At 43.3% G+C, this 21,638-nt stretch overlaps 1 protein-coding gene across 4 annotated transcripts in view; it reads left to right on the top strand.

Moving 5' to 3' along the window:
* RASGRF2 (Ras protein specific guanine nucleotide releasing factor 2) overlaps nt 1–21,638 on the top strand; it is a 164,076-nt gene that overhangs the window by 112,160 nt on the left and 30,278 nt on the right. For 3 of the 4 annotated variants that reach the window (XM_069962841.1, XM_069962839.1, XM_069962842.1), the window contains exons 10-14: nt 2,274–2,434; nt 4,922–4,988; nt 13,906–14,042; nt 18,862–18,944; nt 20,998–21,246. In XM_069962841.1, coding sequence (XP_069818942.1) covers nt 2,274–2,434; nt 4,922–4,988; nt 13,906–14,042; nt 18,862–18,944; nt 20,998–21,246 — 697 coding nt within the window. The remainder of the gene's footprint in view (nt 1–2,273; nt 2,435–4,921; nt 4,989–13,905; nt 14,043–18,861; nt 18,945–20,997; nt 21,247–21,638) is intronic. The other variant, XM_069962840.1, reaches the window with a different exon arrangement.

Genomic DNA, 21,638 nt, shown 5'->3' with positions numbered 1-21,638 from the left:
TACCTGATAGTACGTTCACTTTAACTTTTAGTCTCTACAACCTAACTTGTCAGACATGCTGGAGGTGGCCACATTGCACATAATCCAGTGTTCATCTATAGTCTCATACATTGTGGAATGGAGGCCAGGACTCTTATAAAAGCGAGTTAGAAAATAAATAAGAGTAGAGTGTGTGATGGGCAAGAATCTTATTACTTCTGTAAAGATATGTAGAATATATAGGAGAGATCTTGTTAAATGTAAGCTCTAGGGCATCTTTATAGCAGAATAAACATAGCCCAGATGTGGCCTTAGAGATATGTATGGTAATATGTTTATATGGGCCAAACTATGTTTACTCTCTAGGTTCCTTATTACCAGTTTTACTAGTCCTATCTTGACTAACACTTGGCTGTCTGTTGCACAGTGTTCTTCAGACATCTCATTTATGTTATGGAGGAAATACCTTAGTTTAACAATGTCCGCCTAATACCAAACTGAATTTTCTGCAAATGGTATAAAAACAGCCTTAGTACTAGACATTTGGTAATTTCCATACATTTTAGATTTATAATAATGTAGCTAAAAAAATCTGTATTTTCTTATATTATTTATGTATGAATCAATAAATTTAAAGAGGTTTTCCAAAACTAAAATTCTATCCACCATTGGTTTAAACACATTAATGTAAGGTACTTATTATATATCTGCTTACTTTTTTTAAAGTTTGTCTTTAAGGGTCCATTCACACGTTCCGTATTGCTGTGGATTTTATGCTGTGGGTTTTGCAGCAAAATCCGCTGTGATACTGAGTACCATTAACGGGGTACTCCGGCCCGGCCGTATTTTTCAAATATGGCCGGGGAGGGGGTGGTTACGGATGCCGGAGGTCACTTACCTCCCTTGTTCCAGCGCCGGGTCCCGTATCGCGGCGCCTCGCACCCCCGTCCTGCGTCCGCTTCCTGGTCTGAGCTGCCACACGAGACGTGACGTCTCAAGGCAGCTCAGCCATTCGGCGGCCGTAGTGGGAATTGGGGAGGTAAGTGACCTCAGGCATCAATAACCACCCCCTCCCCGGCCATATCTGAAAAAATACGTCTGGGCCGGAGTATCCTTTTAAGGTCTATGGCACGCCATTTTTGCAGCAGATTTTTATTCCGCTGTGAGAAATGGAGTCCATAGTCTTTTAAAACCTAAGAAATTGTGCTGCTGGTGTAGTCAAAAACTAATAAGGCAGCCATACTTCACACCGTGCTCACCGTCCCCGAAATTCCCCCGACCCGCTCCTGCTCACTGACGGGCCGCTCAGCCAATTACAACTACCGAGCCAGTGGTTGGCTGAGTGGGCTATCATTGAGTGGGGACCAGAGTCAGCGCCAGAGGGCATCAGGGGAGCGTGGACATGTATGATTTTACTATACCAGCAGCACAATTTCTTAGGTTTTATAAGGCTAGGGACTCCTTTCTTGCAGTGCACTGAAAATTCACTGCAAGATCGGCGTACCCTAGACTGAAACTGGTATGGCAGCAGATTTCATGACAAAACTCACAGCGCAATATGGTACATTTGAAGGCACCGTAAGGGTGCGTTCACACCTACAGGATCCGCAGCAGATCTGCAGCAGATCCGCAGCAGATTTGATGGTGCAGATTTGATGCTGTGTTCAGTTATTTTAATGAAATCTGCTGCAGATCCGCTGCATATCCGCAGCAGAAAATCAACTGCGGATCCGGTAAGTGTGAACGTACCCTAATGGTGCGTTCACACCTACAGGATCTGCAGCTGATTTTCTGCAGCAGATTTTATTTAAATAACTGAACACAGCATCAAATCTGCTGCAGATCTGCTGCAGATCCTGTAGGTGTGAACGCACCCTTAAGGAGTATTCTCATCTCTGCATGTTATCCCTTATCCATATTGTATTCCTGCTCTCAGGATCAGTGGCGGTCCTGGTGATCAGATAGCAGGTACCAAGCTGAAATGGGAATAATGGGAAGGATGAACAGCTACAGGGAGAAGGTGTAAAGCAGCCTGGCTCAGCCCTGTTGCATGCAGGGAAATGTAGTTTTTAGAAGAATAAAACATCACATGCTCCTGCTGCCAATTGCAGTGGGAAAAGAATAACTAAAATTGTGATCAGGAGGTTGGTATTCACAAGGTTTTTATTGTTTAGTAGGAGACTAAACCCCTAGACAATCCCTTTAAATGAACTTCCAAACAAAAACAAACACAATTGTTGGTAAATGTAAGCTAGATCCTAAAAAGACTACAATATAAGTTATTTCCTTTCCAGGTACTCTCATCCAGGTCCCTTCTGTAGAGAGAGGGAAGCTAAGCAAGGTTCGCCTGGGGCCGCTGTCTTTGAAAAGAGAAGGGGAAAGGCAATGTTTCCTATTCACAAAACATTTCTTAATATGCACAAGAAGCTCAGGGGGGAAATTGCATTTACTCAAGGTAAGATCTTCGGGGAAAATTTTTTTTTTTTCATTTTCATCAGTTTTCTGGGTTCTTATACCATAGTGTAAAAATAAAATACAATCTGAAAGGGGTACTTCAGCAAAAAAAAAAATCTTTCAAATCAGCTAGTATCTGAAAGTGCCAGAGATTTGTCATTTACTTCTATTTAAAAAATCTCCAGTCTTCCAGTACTTCCAGTACATCAGCTTCCTGCAGGAAGTGATGTATTCTTTAATAGAAGTAAATTACAAATCTCTGGCACCAGTTGATTTGAAATAAAACATTTTTTGCTGGAGTACCCCTTTACCAACTATTTTAAGGTAATTTTGAGCTGCACCTTAGAGCAGGGTTTGGAAACATTTAGATGAAGTATCATTGGCGTTAAAAAGTAAATAAAGAAAAAAATGACATGCAAAAGGTTTTAACCAGTCTGGAATTGATCATTGATACGCTCACTGATCTCTGCAATGCGGGAGTGGGGAGGGCAACTCTCAGTATTTCTCTCGTCATCTCTTGTTGTTTGCTCGCTCGCTGCTAGAGATGGGTAGGGAACTTTTAGCTGAGCAATCAGTAGAGTCTCACCACCCAGACCCAGAGAGATGAAAACTTTTTTCTATAACAGGGCCACTTTAAGTATCTCTTAGATTTAGGGATGGTGACCCCCTTAAATAAACAAGCTCATTCATCTTCAGAAATATTCAAGCTAAGCTAAAGAGGTTCAGTGATCAGTAAAGATTTTTGATACCTTATTCCAACAATTGTTATGGGCTCCTGCCAGTGCCAGCAATGGCTCCACTTGTTTCAAGGTGTCAGAGAGTATCAGGAAGCAGCCACTGGTCCCTGCTGTTCTTGTAGTTGTTGAGTTCCTGGGACACCTTGTTACACCGATCCAACACGCATGTACCAATGCAAGTTTATATTATATGTGCAAATCTCTTGGTATAAGAATGTGTAAAACATTTCATATTCATTTCCTGAAAATGAGGTCTAAATGACATTGACAATGTGAAGGGACTTGATAAGGAATCAAGTTAATGCAGTTGAAAAGAGCAGAGGATCCCAGGGCATTATAAGGTTAATGCTCAGTGCACTTTGCTGAAAGCTATAGAATATGTAAAAGAGAAATCACATATATTTCATCGGAGGATGTGTAAACAGATGACTGTGTGCTTAACATGAAGCGTTATCTGACAGCTCTGTAAAATGTGCTCTCAGCCAAGTGACATGAGTCCATGACCTGCACAGGAGGAGGAAGGTAGATGGCATTGAAAGTGTGGATTAAATCTCTCTATTCTTAGCTTCAGAGAATGGAAATAGTAATGCCATTAATGTAAAAACCTTCACTTGGTTTGGCTTTAAATGTACTTTACAGCTCTCATTGCTTAGGGGGGCATCTTCTAACAGTGCGCTTGGGCATCAGAGGACCATCAGTAGAGAGTATTGACGTGCTGGATTGTGTCCGCTAATCCTCTTCTTGTCAGTCATAAGGAGCTTTGAAGTATCCTCCATCCACATGGCTCCTCCACTTTACAAATAGCAAAGATATTTGGCTGATTATATCCATGTAAATGGGGGACTTGAGGTGTTATAATGTCCAAGCTTTAAAGGGGGAATTCCAATCTTTGAAATTTATAGCATATCCTAAGGACCAACTCAAGGACCTAGGCCTATGAGAAGAAGGGGGAGATCTGGTGCCTAGAATAGGTAGAGATTTACATGAATAATAAGTCTATAATATGATACCCACAGACAGGGCTGTGTTTTAAATATGAACGGTTCCCTTTAGGTGTACATTTTAGGGCTCCTTAGCTATTTTCATAGTATTATTTCTATTGGGACTTTGGCTATGATTAAAGGGGAAATCCGGCAAACATTTTTTTATTAAAGTATTGTATTGCCCTCCAGTTATACAAATCACCAATATACACTTATGGGAAATGCTTATAAAGTGCTTTTTTCCCTGTACTTACTACTTCATCAAGGCTTCACTAAAATGGTGATGTCACGACCCGACTCACAGAGCTGTGCGGGCTGTGGCTGCTGGAGAGGATGATGGCAGGGGGACACTGAGGGACACCGGGCACTGGAGGGACACTGAGCATCCCTCTGCCATCATCCTCTCCAGCAGCCACAGCCCGCACAGCTCTGGGAGTCGGGTCGTGACATCCCCATTTTATCCAGGAAGTGAAGCCTTGATGCAGTAGTAAGTGCAGGGAAAAAAGCATATAAGCATTTCCCGTGATAAGTGTATATTGGTCATTTGTATAACTTTTGGAGGGCAATACAATGCTTTAATAAAAATTTTCTTTGGACTTCTCCTTTAAGTTATGGCACAGCAGGCAGTTACTGGTAAGTCCTAAGGCTAGTTTCTCCAGTGATGATGGTGCAGTTGGGTAATCTGAATTGGCATGTCTGTGTAATGTTAGAATGTAGCCGATGCTATCATTTACTTTGCATTGCCATCATGTTGTCTTATTTGTACAGACAGGTGGGGTCCTTTCTCTGATTGAATGTACACTGATTGAAGAACCAGACATCAATGATGATGACTGTAAGTACCATTATCCTATCACTGCATCTGCTAGCTAGAGTGTTCATCATTGTTTTCTAAGCCAACCAGATCCAGTGCAAATATATGTCATCAAAGTACCCCCAGGGCTATGATCTTAGACGGTGCTTTACAATCAAAGTGCAGCAGGAGGGCAGTGAATGTATATGTGCGATGCCCTGGCCCCTAGGGGCCACTCCGCAGTGTAGATGGTGCTAACAGGCAGGAACCGGAGCAGCTGTAGGATAATGTGGTCACGGTGTAGGCACGAGGGTGATACAGCTGGAAACCGGGCTCCTGACCCTGCGGGAATACTGGGCATGTGATTCCTCGTTGTCCTTAGTCAGGGCACCAATTATCACACCAATGCCAAGGTTCAGAAACAACGGTAGTTGTATATTTATTGTAACGGTGTAACTAGTAGCAACAGTCTCTCCGGATGCAACCGGGAATAAGGCAATCCTGAATAAAGCAGAGTAATGGGTGATGCTGCAATAGGCTGTGAGAGTAGCGTGCTGAATGATGGGAGTAGTAGTGTTACTGAGGATAAGATGCTGGGTGGAATGAGACTTGAATGAGATACTTGCTGTTGATGATTTGAGAAGATGATGATGAGATGAACTGAAGAATGACTGAAGAATCGACACCCAGATGAGAATCTTGAGACTCGAGACAGGAACACAGCCAGTGGACTGGAGCAGCAGAGCACACAGAGGCTTCTCTCCTTAGCAGGGAGAGAGAGGACAAAAGCACAACTTGTCTCCTGATGGTGGAGGACAAGACTCGACTCACAACCTACCCCCTCTGTGGCAGGGAATAGACTCAGGTAGCACAGGAAGTCACATGGTAACCCCAGCCAAAAGCTTGATGACCATTGGTGTTACCATGGAAGCAGGGCACAGTCACGTGACATCCAGCCATTGCATCATCAAACCATTAGGCATATACAGAGGAATATACATGAGGAGTACCATCCTTGAACACTAGGAGGCGACATAATACCTTTAGACACTGATACCTGAATACACATGCAATAAATGAATGAAATAGCAGACCTGAATACTGAGAAGGGTGAAACAATACACGCAGTTTGCAGTGGACCATAGCTTTCCAGAACAGAACTAGTTATAATAAAAATATGAGCATAAGAATGGCTGTTCTGGGACACTGCATACCTCCCGACTAGAAATGAGCCGACCTCGGCGAACCACAAGCTGAGGTAGATGTGGCCGAATGAACATAGAGGACCAGGACAACAGGAAGGAATGTTAGTGTGAGTGAATATGTAGATGTGTGTTTCCCACGCTCAAGGCACAGGTGACAAGAGAGAGAGAGAAAAAAAAACCCTAGTGGCAGGACTTCACCTAGGGGTGCCTAACGTACTCTGGTTACAGGTAGTTAGTGCGTGGACCATCTGACATGGAAGTCAGGACAACTTAACTGCTGGCGGGTGACCCTCAATATTCCAGTCAGTTTGACAGTAGGTTTCCAATGGAAATGAGTTACCCTACTGGAAAGAAAACTGTGAAGACCTGTGTACTACCATGGCGTGTTTGTGTGAAGTGACTTGGACACCTGAAAGAGAAAAGAACAAAATAATAAAAGCAAACATACATGGGGGCCCCTTACATACCGGTCAATCATACAACACAATTATTCAATAGGCCAAACACACGAAAGGGTATCCAAGGTGCAATATGTATGGACCAGTGTGAATGTTAGGTATGACTATGTGTGATAACTACTGTGTTGGGACAAGACAGAGGTGAACAAATACTGGAAACAAAAGGAAGGGAAATACAAAAGACAACAAATACTGCGAGGTCTTGAGGAGAACTGGCTCACATGACACTGAAGGAAACCTTGAGAGAAATCTGAATGAAAATCTGGAGAAAATCTGCATACGAACTGGCTCAACTAAATCTTTCCAGCTATAGATATGATAATAATACACAATGAGATTATGCATGGAGAAAATAGAAGATTCTTCTGAAAAATACACTTTTTAGAAAATACACTTTCTCTGAGGCTATAGATATAAATATGTAGACTGACTTCTTTACTCAGAGGAGGAGGAAACTGACTGACTCTGACATGAAAATATACACTGTGAGAAAATACCCTTTCAAAAGACCCTTACTCTGAGACTTTCTAAATGACTTTTCTGCTCACTCAGAGGTAGGAAAATATATATATATATGACTCTGACAAGAAAATAGACTTTTGACTACTGAAGTGCAATGCTGAAGTGCAATACTGAAGTACAATAATAAACCTCTGACAATCACATAATCTGGAAAATGCTTTAGGAAGGAATGGATAAGTGTCTCTGTGTGGTAGAGTCTCTTTAGGCAATATAGAACATCGTCCATGTAAAGGCTCTGGGACAGGCACTGAAGAACAGTTTGGTCAATGAGTGTCCATCAGCACATAGCTGGATGATAATAAGGGAACTTGGTCAGGAGGACCAGGCACGAACCTTGAACGTTGCATAACAAAACAGTTTAACAGCACACGAAAAAATAGTCATAGAACTCAGCCTTCGGGGAGAACACTTAATAGAGGTGTCCTGGAGGACCCCAAGTGGCACCCCTCTTCTTCTCCCAGGGGTGATACCGGGAGGAAGCCGGAGCAGGAGCATCATCTGCCGCGGTGGTGACCACAACGCTAGGGGTCACTGTGGTGATGGGGGAAATGATGGGAGCCACGTGGTATGTCACTGAGGTGGTCGAGCAGGCGGCTTTAGCCACAGCAACAGGAGCAGTGGAGTGAGCAGTGGTAGTGGCTGAACCTGGGGCCTTGGAAGCAGCAGTGATAGAGCCCAGAGGCTTGAAATCCTGCCAATCTTCTTCCCAGTTCTCTGATGGAGTTGGTAGGAAAGGCCGTTGTATCGGATTCTTAGGCCGGGTGACTGCTGCAGCCCAGGGACCTTTTGGGGACCCTATCAGGGTGTACTCAATGACCTCTCCAGGAGTAAGGTTGTTAAGGTAAGCTGGCTGGTAATCTCGCATCACTGCACGCCTGTTGACCAGCACCAGCAGTCCGGTGTATGAGTCCATCACCAGACCATAGCCCCGCTGCTTGTCAAATTTTGTGATAGTCCCCCTTCTCCTCTCCAAAGGAGCTGCACCTGGCCTTGGTCTTTCCAATTTGCGGATGAAGAGCCGCTCGGACGCGGCATTAGACTCCAGGTAGGGGGTATATGGATGACCCCAGAGTGGGGCATAATCAGGATAGGGCACTGATGGCGGTGGTTCCGGCACTAGGCCGGCTTTGGTGGAGGCAGCATCGCTGGCGGTAGTAGCTGCAGTAGACTGCCAGGCAATAGTGGAGGCTGCAGGCGCAGTAGTAGCCATAGCAGGGGCAGCTTTAGTGGCGGGCGGAGAGAGAGAGAGTGCCCGCTGTAAATCCTCTACTAGCTGCATTACTTTGGGCTCCCGGCCGAATACCCATTGTAGTAGGGGCGGAGAATCACGCCCTGGAGGCCGCCATAGGCCCGGAGATATTGGGCCCTTAAAGAAAGTCTTACCCCCGGGGTCAGGGTCTGGAGGCACCGGTGAAGACCCGTCCAGGATCCGGTCGTCCTCGGAAGAAAGCGATGGTCCGGTGGAGAAGGTGTAGCGGGAGGAGCCAGAATGCTCAGGGCTGGAGGCACCGCTGAGTCCAGAAGACGTCTCCTTGTCGCTATCAGGGGAGCGTGGAGCGGAGGCCCGGCTTTGATCCCCGTCTTCGGACTGGACAGATCCCCAGCTGCTGTCAGTATCGGAGGGCAGCGGGGCTAGCAAACAGGCTGGATCGAGTTCGGGCAGAAGCGTAGGACGCTCCGGTAGAGGCAGTACGGCAGCCACGGAGTTACACTCCTCACAGGACGCCATCTTGCTACGCACCGGCGTGGTCTTGAGGACCTGGGGGGAGGCGGAGCGCAGAGGCTGAAGTTCCGGCCCAGCAGTCTGCCTGGCAACAGTGACGTCATCTGGCGCTGGCAGCCAATCAGGAGCAGTCAATGCAAAGTCCATGGCGCCGGGCGATTTCCGCGCTTGGGCAGCATGGCAATTAACCCCCTCCTCTCCGGGGTATGGCGCAGTTAGAAATTGAAGAAGACGGCGGCCATCTTGTGTACAGTTCAGGGCCCTGAGTGCCTCGATTACCCCCATGGTGATATGGCAAAGTCTTTTTGGGGCTGCGGCACAGTCTTGGGGGCACATAATGCAAACGTAATCCTGTTCGTGACGCCAAATGCGATGCCCTGGCCCCTAGGGGCCACTCCGCAGTGTAGATGGTGCTAACAGGCAGGAATCGGGGCAGCTGTAGGATAATGTGGTCACGGTGTAGGCACGAGGGTGATACAGCTGGAAACCGGGCTCCTGACCCTGCGGGAATACTGGGCATGCGATTCCTCGTTGTCCTTAGTCAGGGCACCAATTATCACACCAATGCCAAGGTTCAGAAACAACGGTAGTTGTATATTTATTGTAACGGTGTAACTAGTAGCAACAGTCTCTCCGGATGCAACCGGGAATAAGGCAATCCTGAATAAAGCAGAGTAATGGGTGATGCTGCAATAGGCTGTGAGAGTAGCGTGCTGAATGATGGGAGTAGTAGTGATACTGAGGATAAGATGCTGGGTGGAATGAGACTTGAATGAGATACTTGCTGTTGATGATTTGAGAAGATGATGATGAGATGAACTGAAGAATGACTGAAGAATCGACACCCAGATGAGAATCTTGAGACTCGAGACAGGAACACAGCCAGTGGACTGGAGCAGCAGAGCACACAGAGGCCTCTCTCCTTAGCAGGGAGAGAAAGGACAAAAGCACAACTTGTCTCCTGATGGTGGAGGACAAGACTCGACTCACAACCTACCCCCTCTGTGGCAGGGAATAGACTCAGGTAGCACAGGAAGTCACATGGTAACCCCAGCCAAAAGCTCGATGACCATTGGTGTTACCATGGAAGCAGGGCACAGTCACGTGACATCCAGCCATTGCATCATCACACCATTAGGCATATAGAGAGGAATATACATGAGGAGTACCATCCTTGAACACTAGGAGGCGACATAATACCTTTAGACACTGATACCTGAATACACATGCAATAAATGAATGAAATAGCAGACCTGAATACTGAGAAGGGTGAAACAATACACGCAGTTTGCAGTGGACCATAGCTTTCCAGAACAGAACTAGTTATAATAAAAATATGAGCATAAGAATGGCTGTTCTGGGACACTGCATATGTGTATTCATGTATATTCTGGTAACCTGATTTGCAATAATCCAAAAACACAAGATCATTGTAAAACTGTTGTCATTCTGCACAGTATCACAGTATAATTCTATGTTCGTCACTTTTGCTTTTGCCACGTATTTTGTTTTTTTCTTACCATCTGTAAATGCATGCAGTAAAAAAATAATAGTAAAAACAATAGTAATTAAAGAGGTATTACCACTATCTGCAGGGTTGCTCTTTACCCCATATAGTATATGTCCAGTAGATAATAAAAGCAAATACACCTAAAGTGGATGGCTTGTCTGCAATTACCCCCTATTGTCTTCAGTTGAGCATGTGCAGTGTGATCCGCTCTGTGGTGGATCCCTCTCTGTGCAATTGGTCGGTGTGTGCAAAATTTGCAAATGCCGCTTAGGAGGCTTTGGGGGGGGGGATGAAATAGGGGCACAATTTCAGCAGAAAACCTAATTGTCTCTGTCTGTAATTATGGTCCGTGCACAGACAGCTCTGAATATCGTCATTTGTAATGATGCTCCTAAACTGTTAAAACCTTTGCACTACTGTACAGACACAGCGTGTGGATGCCCCCTTAAATGTGACATAATAGTTGGGGGAAGGGTGTTCTGTTATAGATTTTGCATCAGGGTCCACATGTTTCAACTTTTACCTTTTATTTGCCGACTTCTTATGGTAATAGTCGTTTATGTTACAGTATCTGGGAACTAGTAGCAGGAACTAAAGCCTGTCTTAATGTATAATGTATTCCATTATTTGCAGGAAAAGCTGAAGTAAAGTTTGTATTGGAGCATATCAGTCACTTATCTGGTCTCCACATGTTGCTTTGTTCCTATTGCAATTATAAATGATGAGAGGGGGGGACTATGACAGGCCCCTTACTGATCTGGAATCTATCAATGCCACACTATTAGCTGCGCTGCGGGAGGCATTTATCATCTTATGTTTGCCATCCCACTGGGTCACACTGGAGCTGGGGCTAATTGATGGCACATTGAACAATATGACTGTAGCTATCATTTCATGGTGATTTTTAGAATTCATAATGCAAGTGAAAACTACATCTCAAGGCCCTACTACACTAAACGATTACTTGGCCGATTACCGACCATTCAGACCGATAATCGTTTAATGTGATAGCGCATGTTGAAAGGTAAAGATCAGCTGGCATGCATGATGTTGGCTGATTGCTGTCTTTCAACATGCTGTCTTTCAACATGCTGAAAAAGCATGATTAAGGGTATGTTCACACTGAGTAAGACAGGCGGAACTCCGCCTGTCTCAGTGTCTCATAGCCTGTGTATGGAAGAGCGCGCGCAGCCTCCAAACAAAAAAGTGACATGTCACTTCTTAGAGCGGAAAGCGGCAGCAGCGGAGGAGCACGCGCCCTCTCATTCACTCACAGTGGGACACTTAGGATGGAGCATGACGTATTTGCTCAGTGTAAACATACCCTAAGTCAGTGACGTGTATTAGGAGTGGTAGCAGCAGACTGCCTTTGACTTTATTGTGCAACTCCAACTTCATTCAAGTGGTCACTCAGTAAAGACAACATCACGTGTCAGAAAGTTCTATAGTCTCACTGCTCTTACAGTAAAGAATCTGTGTTTATGCTGGTGGTGAAACCTTCTTTCCTCTAGACGTAGAGGATGCCCCATTGTCAGGGTTACAGGCCTAGGAGTAAAGAGATCACTACAAAGATCTCTGTACTGTCCATTTATATATTTGTACATTGTAATCAGACCGCCCCAATGACATTTTTTTTTTCTAAATTAAAAACCCCAAGCTTGATAACCTGTCCTGGTACTATAAACCATCCATTCCCTTAATTACCTTGGTCGCCCTCCTCTGCACCCGCTCCAGTTCAGCTTTGTCCTTCTTATATACCGGTGCCCAAAACTGTACACAGTATTCCATGTGTGGTCTAACCAGTGATTTATAAAGAGGCAAAACTATGTTCTCATCTTTAGCATCTATGCCTCTTTTGATGCATCCCATTATTTTATTAGCCTTGGCAGCCACTGCCTGGCACTGATCATTAAAGTTGAGTTTACTGTCCACCAATACCCCCGGGTTTTTTTCAGAAGCAGTTTTACCCAGTGTTTTATTATTTAGTACATAACTGTACATAACCTTACATTTATCCCCATTAAACTTCATTTGCCATATTTCTGCCCAAGCTTCCAGCTTCCCCAAATCCCTCTGTAATATGATATTATCATCCTCTGTGCTGATTACTTTACCCAGTTTAGTATCATCCACAAAAATGGAGAATCTACTCTGTTAACCCTCTACAAGGTCAATAATAAACATATAACATCTGCAAATAATTGTCATGACCATTAATCAATTTACACATATTGTTGACACCCTTATGTTTTTGGTACTTATAAGAATTTTACACATATTCTAGCCCCAGACCCTGTCATAACTGTCTGATATACTGCTGAAATGCCATTTCTACTGAATATCAATTTATATCAATGCAGTCTCCAGTGGCAGCATATTATATAATCTAAATCACTATATACCGAGCTTCCGGCACATTTGATCTGAATGAAATATTAACATGTATAACACCTATATTTTCCACCCCAAAAAGAATAATGAAAACAACATACAAAAATATATATTAGATATCCATTTTTATTAACACAAAAATCCAAATAGTTAAAAACACCCGTGAAAGTACAGTTAGGGGGGACTAGGTACCGGTATATTCAGGGCAAGTGGGACAGGTAATCAGTATTAGTAATGTGATCTCATGTTATATTAAATAGTACTTTACATAGATGGGGTCTTTGGGAAAATAATTAAAAATTTTAATATCATACAGATATAAAAGTATTGGTAATCTGTGCCGCACAACCTGTAGAGAAATTATATATAGAAACCAACATCAAGTATCCCCATACATCCAAATTAAATTATATACAAATAAAGTGCAAATGCAATGAGGTAAAATAAATGAATATATGGCCGTGATAGCCCATTTAAACGTATACAAAGTGCCAATGCAATGAGGTAGATAGCGGTTAGGTAGCAATATACAGGTTAAATTGAACAAAGGCAGGCACACAAATATTAAATCCCACCACAGATCCACATCAGCCCACATCATATGCCCTGTGCCAGACCAATGTCACAAACCCCTATTACTGTGTGCGCCTCGACGCACGTTTCACAAGAGGCTGAAATGCCATTTCTACTGAATATCAATTTATATCAATGCAGTCTCCAGTGGCAGCATATTATATCATCTAAATTAAAATATACCGAGCTTCCGGCACATTTGATCTGGATGAAATATTATCATGGTTGCTATTTTGACCCCAGGACATCCACCTTGCACTACAGCATTGGGTAGAAGTCCTGATCTTGCCATAAATAATATAGCTTGTATGACCAACTAGTAGTGGCGTCAGTGATGAGGTTGAGGTGGTGGAGGGATATAGCTTGTCTTGGGCCAAGGGTTGAGCATACAATATTATATTAAGGTTTTAAATACATGATGCAGAAAATAGGTGTCATGTATATTAAAAGTGTATAGGGATGTAAATGCCTATTGTCATGTAGCAAATAAGTACAATTTAAGATTTACTCTTATCTGTATTATATGGTCATTCTATGGTTTGCGCATTTGTTGTAATTATAATTTTACTCTCTCAAGCAAAGGGGTCTGGATATGTGTTTGGCCACCTGGACTTCAAGATTGTGGTGGAATCGGTAGATGCTACGCCTTTCACTGTGGTTCTGCTGGCCCCGTCACGTCAAGAGAAAGCAGCTTGGACCAGTGATATCAGTCAGGTATTTATCGTAATTTTATTTTTTTTACCTTTAATATCTACCTTTATAAATTGTAATACAAGGATCAAATATAATATGCTGTTTTTTATTCCTTTTTATGTAAAATAACATATCTAAGTGATTTTCTTTAGTGACGTGCCTTATATACAAAAGAGATCATAGATGACTGAAAAAAACTGATTTAAAACATTTTGTCAGGTATCTGTAGAGAATTCTCTGACATGTTGGCTTTTTTGGTAGCGTTGAGTGAGCATGCTCATGGTGCTCGGGTAAAGGTGGCCATATATTTTTAATAAGTGACGACCGAATGTCAAACAGTAAGTTATATCTCCCATCCAGTTTTCATTCTGTTTTTATTATATTTCATCGCTTCAAGGGATTGTTCAACAAAATATACAAAAATTAGAACGGAAAAATGCAATAACTTTCTGCAAGACACATTAGAACTCCGGCGGGATACCTGCAATTACTGACATACCACCGGAGTTCTAATGTGTCTAGCAGAAAGCGATTACATATTTTTCATTTAAACCTCCCTTCAAGGGACAAAATACACAAAAATTAGAACCAAAAAATTAAATAGGTTAACCAGGCTCCCTCTGCTCTGCCGAGCAGCTTGTGTCTCCCATTGATTTTAATGGGGTTCATTACTCGAGTAATGAGCGTTTAGACATTTTAATGCTCGCTCAAAACTAATAAGCAATATATACACATTTAGATAAATGTCAGCCAAACCCACTATTTGGGTCCCCCTTATGCACCAGGACCGTATGTACCTCCTGTAGTTACGCCCTGCTTTGGACCTCTAAAATACTGAAGCTGCAATCTAAAATAGAAATTGTAATTGTATGACAGAACTGTATTCAGTCCATCATTCTTGGTATGTGAAGAATAGCTTTTCTATTAATCGTAGGATAAGTAAGGCAAAGTAATAAGAACTAAACAATGTAGCAGGAGATAGATCAAGGTCTTTGTGACAGCACACAATAGATAATGATTTATACAATATCCTACCCATTCATGTATTAGAACTTGAAATGTATTCAGAGTTTATAATTCCCATCATGTTCATAGTCATGCATATTCATTTAGATTCAGTATTTCCTTAATACTGTATAACAAATACAGGCGCTTGGAAGAGAGATTTAGAGATTACATATTCTTTACACTGCTGTCTGTAGGTAACGGGAGGTAAGGCATAATTACTTTGCACATTCCATGGACAAGTATGTGAAAAAAACTACTAAGATAAGTATGTGGCTGGAGAAGAAATGAAGAACCCCTTTGCTGAATTAAAATGAATATATGAGACTTTCATTCGTTTTTTTAATCAGTTTTTTTATATTGTTTTTCTATTCTTTTTTTGACTGTCCATATAATATTATATTTTCAATTGTCTGTAACTTACCTTTTGAGGCTGGGTTCACACTTTTTGCATTAAGCCCTTAACCTCACGCCCCACGGCTCTGAACCACACGGCTCACGGCTGCTGATCACTGTGCCTGGTTAATTAGCCATGCTGCATTTAAATGGCTTCTAATCCCCATCTATGGTACTCTAGTAGTGGGATTGCCCCCTCACAATGCAATCTTAGAGGGGCGATCCTTGCTTTTGGCTGGGCTGACGCTCAGCACTGAAATGGCACTGATCCCAGCTTGGCACTTAATTGCTATGGGCTCCATAGCCCATAGTAATCGAGCACTGATCTCATTAATTAATGCAGTACATATGTACTGCATTGATCCTTATGAGAGATCAGTGTAGTTATTATAGAAGCCCCACAGGGGGACTTCAAGTTACTGTTTAAAAAAAGTTTTTAAACACAAGGAGGAAAAACAAAAGCGCAAGAATTAAAATTGGCCTGTTATCAAAGGGTTAAATAGATCTGTTAGACGGATAGCCCCCCCCCCCCCGCTTTGTGCTCCCCAGTAGTATATAGCCCCCCTGAGTGCTCCCCCAGTAATATATAGCGCCCCCGCTTTGTGTTCCCCAGTAGTATATAGAGCCTGTGTGCTCCCCCTCCCATATAGCCCACCTGTGCGCTCCCCCAGTAGTATATAGACCCCTGCTTTGTGCTCCCCAGTAGTATATAGCCCCCCTGTGCTCCCCCTCCCATATAGCATATAACATAAAAAAACACTTATACTCACCTGGTCTGGGCATCTCTTTTTCTCTTCCCCTCTTGTGGCCGCACTGCAGTGGTCACAAGAAGCCGTCAGTTCAGTATCGGCACTAGAGAAAGAGAGGCCTCTTGTTACCACTGCGGCCACAAGAGTGACAGACAGGGAGGGATCCAACGGCTCCCTCTCTGTCAGTGCTGCTGCACGGTAACTATGAGCGCTCATAGTTACTGTACAGAGCGCAGCAGGGGTCTGGACAGTCAGTTGAGGACCCCTGCCATACAGTGTGTGTGTGTAGATAAACCTAGAGACAGACAGATAGACAGTTGGATAAATTGACAACCCCAGTAAATAAATGTATGTAAAAATACAACACAGTGATTTGCAAATCTCATAGATTCACATTTTATTCACAATAGAACACAGAACATATCAGATGTTGAAATTGAGACTATGTAATGAAAAAATACAATTAAATATCAATGCTTGTGATCTGCGTACAGGCCCTGAGGCTGCACTGCAACAAAAACAGGCCCGATTCTGAACTGGAAATCACTGCATGGGCTCAGGAACACTTCTAGAACTCATTGTCTATGCACACAGCTTGCTGTACAGTCCATTAAAGGGGTATCATGCAAAGAAGAAGCCATTTGTCAATGTAATCCAAAAGTGCTGCCGTCTTCTCTGGGCCAAAGCTTATTTAAACTGCAAATACTCTGGCGCCATATCCCAAGGAGAGGGACTATCCAATTTGTCACAAAGAGGATGACAAAAAAAAGGACTGCGGCATCGGCATCCCCATTCCGGCACTAGTCTGTCCATGTAAAAATCACAAAATCGATGTACTGGTGGTACATTCACTTTAAAATGTGGAAAATAAAACCACATATCAGAGAAAAATGGGTCTATTCCCCGAGCACTGGCCTGGCATGAAGCACAGGGGGCAGGCCTGCCGACCCCAGTATGAAGAATTAAAGAATTCCCCTCCCCTATGTGATGCGGCTCCAATGGTTCTAAAGGAGCCGCATCACAGAGGGGGTTTTGTCACGCTGGGGGCCAGCAGGCCCGTCCCCAGTGCTTCATGCCAGGCCAGTGCTCGGGAATAGACCAATGTGCACCGGAACCGGGTGGAGGCTCAAAAGAAAGGACTGCAGCACCAGCACTGGTCTATACATGTGAAAAACACAAAGTGTTTAATATCAGGAGAAGGAAGAAACATTGGAGGATTAGGAGTTCTGCAGAGATCAGGGTGCCAGAAAGCTAATCTTATTGTGCACATTGATTACATGTTGCTGTATATGTATAAGTGAGCAGAGAGTGTGAGGTGTGAATTATAATCTGTGCATAGTCTATGGGGAGAGGTGCAGCTGTGACTTGCAAATGGTATTAAGCCATTACTCTGGAGAAATTCACTGTATAGCTTAACTGGCAATAACTTTATTATTATTTACTAAATGGCCTTCTCTATTTTTTGTATATGAGTGGAGTGACCTTTGAAGGCAGGGACGATTCTAGCATTTCTGCCGCCTGAGGCGAGAACTGACAAAGCGCCCCCCCCCCCAAAAAAAAAATAAATAAAAATATCTCGATATTTTATTTTTTTTTAGACAATTCTCGATTTAAATCTCGATTGTCTATTTTTATGTTAAATAAGCATAAAAAATACACAGATGAAGCAGTACTAGCAGCTGTACTTGAATGAGCTGAAAAATTGCATTTCAGCATTATATCCCTGTTTCCCCACATTCCCCCTACAAGATTATCATGCCTCCTGCCCTCCTCACATTCCCTGTAATATCACCATGTGCATAGTGCCCCTCAGATTCCCCATACAAGAACTCCAGCACTCCCAGGTCCCCCCATTCAACATGATTAATGCCTTAGCTGAGTGTCCTATCCTGTGACCTCACAGGAGTCTAAACTGCAGGGACCTGAGAGCAATAGTCAGGGAGAGAAGATCCAGGACAGGCACAGTGCAGCATCGCAGTGTGTATGGGACACCACTATAGATAACAGTGTGCGCCGTGCGGTAACCAGAGTTTTTAACTGTTTGAGCCACTATGGGCCCCCTGAGAGCTTCAGGCAGATGCCACAAACAACAATCTGCAACTGCTGACCTCTGACCTCAGGAGCCGGAGAAGAGCCATAAAACGGGCTGCTCTGTTAACTCTGTTAACTCTTTCAGTACTGAAAAAACGTACATTCTGCAATACAGAAAGAGTTAACAGCAGAGCAGATTATTACTTTTATCCCTCTTCTCCTGCTCTTGCACTATGCTGAGGTCAGCTCGGAGTTCGGCAGTGCAGAGAAGACATAATATAGCGTCCCCGCTGCTGTTAACTATTTCTTTTCTACAGTGTGTAAGTGATGCAGAGTATAATAACTCTGCATTATTGAAAGGGTTAACAGCAGGAGACACTATATCTATGTCTTATGTGATGTGAATACCTGTGAATACGAGGCTTCCAGTGCCTCCTCAGCGCTTCTCATGAGGCAACTGACAGGAAACACGGCTGGGCACTGAGCCATAACTAGTTGTAATGATAAGGACACAGGACGCTGATGCCGCCCCCCTCAAGGGCTGTGTTATCTGCCGCCTGAGGCAAAGACTTCACTTCGCCTCATGGCAGATACGGGCCTGTTTGAAGACCATACAGTTGCAATGTACTAACTATGTCTTGCTCTGATTATTTTGCCAGTGTATTGAGAATATAAGATGCAATGGTTTGATGAGCAATGTGTTTGAGGAGAATTCAAAGGTGACAGTGCCACACATGATCAGGTAAGAAGCCATCATCCACACTCTTTTTGGTAAATCTTTAGACTATGTAGCTTAAGTTTGGATCAACAACACAGTTGAGTCACAATATTTTGACCATGAGCTAGTATCCAGAGTTACTATTGTGTGCAGCATGGTCTGCTCATCAAGCTGACTGCCTTTCAGCGCTGCGTCGCCCCTTGCCGTTCCACCCAGAGCGGAGAAAAGCTGGATCCAATCCTGGGAAACTGGGATATGTTTCCCTGGATAGGAGCCTGCTTTTCACAGCATCCTGGAAGGAATGGCAGAGAGCGAGCAGTGCTGAAAGGCAGTCGGCTCAATGAGCGGAGCGCTGATCAGACAAAGCGATTCACTTTGTTTAGATGAGCGGTTTGCTCTTCTCTAGTCACAATGTTACACCACGATTTCAGTGCAATTTTTGGCGAATGGAGTTGCTTGCAAGCCATGCCCTTATTAAAGGGGAGCAAAGTTACAGTAAGTTTGGGTTTGCAAGAACTGGAAAAGATTGATGCAACCATCTTTGTATCCATGTTTTCCATGCAGCCACAGGGCTTGATCTATTATCCCCAGGCTTTTTTTTTTACTTGCACAAGTTACGCTAGGATTTTAGAGCATTTAAAGCTGCTCCATGCAGATAACTTTGCTTCATTTTTAGCATGAAGTTAGGCAGGTATGTAGTGGTGCAGCACTAGAGGAGTCCTGCAGGCATACTCTGCTGTGCTTATGTCTTTTCTGTTCTGGAGGAATTTTGGCAGCAGCAGAATGTAATTTGATGTAAGCACTGAAATTATATTAATATCCGCTCCTGAGACATTTCTATGACTACCTTTTCACTAGAGGGAAATAATTTAATATCGAATGCTCTTTATATGTAAGTGATTTGAGTCAGCCAGGGTGAGTACTGAAAGTCCATTTTCTTATATTAAATGTATAAGATAGTTTAATGATAATTTATAATTTTAACAATATATTTTTGTTACATTGCTCATGTGACCTTAACAAAAAGAGGCATGGCCTAAAATGCGCCAAAAATGTTTAAGAATCTGGCACAAGCTTTATAATAACATATTAACATCTGACATATCAAAGGACTAGATTGCACCAGGTCTCATACCTGAAGGCCATATTCCACGGAAAGATTATCGGCCGTATTCAGCCGATAATCGTCCAGTGGAATAAGGGGCAACGATCAGCCGACATCGTTCATGTTGAAAGACAAACGACTTATAAAGCAACGATCTGCTGCCATCGCTGCGTGCAATAGGAGCGGCGGCAGCAGACCGCCGCTATATCCTATGGGCTGCCCGGACGATCAGCCATCACCCAGGCAGCCCTCCCCACGGCCCTCCCTGGACTCACCCGCTCGCTGCTGCCGCACGGAATAGCGGCGGCAGCGAGCGTGGAACGAGGAGCAAACGAGTGCTAATAGTGCTCGTTTGCCCCTCTCAGTTGGCCGGTGTGATAGGGCCTTAAAACTTGCTGCAATCTTGAGTCAAAATTAAGAGGATGAGCATGGTAGCCCACTCCCCAACTGGCTGCCTGATCCAGCAGATTACAGGAGCCGGGCTCCATAGACTATAACTCACGATCACAGTGTGTCTCAGGACTGAGACCCAGTGTGATGTAAACTCATGACATGTCTGGATAACATTTCAATAGTTTATATAAATTATACTAATGCTTTAAGTCAACTAATTGTTTTTAGCTTGGAGTACACAGTTTATGAATGCAACACATTTATCAAACAGCCTAAACATCTACTAAATACCCGCTGAGTAATGTATTTGTAGTAAAACGATAATCTGTGAACTATGGGAACAGTGATGTACACATAGAGTTGGATTCCCTGGTGAGCCAGTCCGAATTAGTTCACACAATGGGGGTCAATTGTTATCCACCATTTACAGTGTTTTAATCCCAAACTAGGTAAGCAACTGGGGCTGTAGAACCACCTGACTGTCGCCATTACATATAGAAATAACAAGCGGCAAGTAGTAACTCTCTCCCGGTCTATGACCTCTAACCACAGGAGTTGTGACATTTCTTTTATTCATAGGTCTGATGCCAGACTTCATAGAGATGATGTCGATATATGTTTCAGCAAAACTTTGAACTCCTGCAAGGTCCCTCAGATCCGCTATGCCAGTGTGGAGCGCCTCCTGGAGAGACTGACTGACTTACGCTTCCTCAGCATTGATTTTCTCAACACTTTCCTGCATACCTACAGGATATTTACCACCGCCTTTGTAGTGCTGGAAAAACTAGCTGATATTTACAAGAGACCGTTCACATCAATACCAGTCAGGTAACTCCTATACGGCAATCCACTTACGAAAAAAATTACTGTTATGGCTTATCTGCATTTTTGAGCCTTATTCCAATGTTAAAGTGGCTTCTTAGTTATCTAGTGCCAGATGACATGTTATACAATAGAATATCCTTATCTGCCAACATCAGTGTAGTCCAATGTAACTTTGCTCCACCAATATTTTAATCTTTTTGTATGATTGTACCCAAAATGGAGGTTTGGACATGGATTTGGATAAAACAGTGGAGAACAATTCAGTGTCCTTCCAAGGATCAATGATCTCCTCTGTTGGTATTTTCACATATAGTCTATACATCCTTGGCTATAAGCCTCACTAAAGATGAGACCACTAATAATCTGACTCCTATGCCCACTGAAAGGTCGTTGAC

The sequence above is a fragment of the Dendropsophus ebraccatus genome, chromosome 3 (assembly GCF_027789765.1).
Source record: "Dendropsophus ebraccatus isolate aDenEbr1 chromosome 3, aDenEbr1.pat, whole genome shotgun sequence".
NCBI classification, from domain to species: domain Eukaryota; kingdom Metazoa; phylum Chordata; class Amphibia; order Anura; family Hylidae; genus Dendropsophus; species Dendropsophus ebraccatus.
This window is presented reverse-complemented; position numbering and strand designations above follow the sequence as displayed.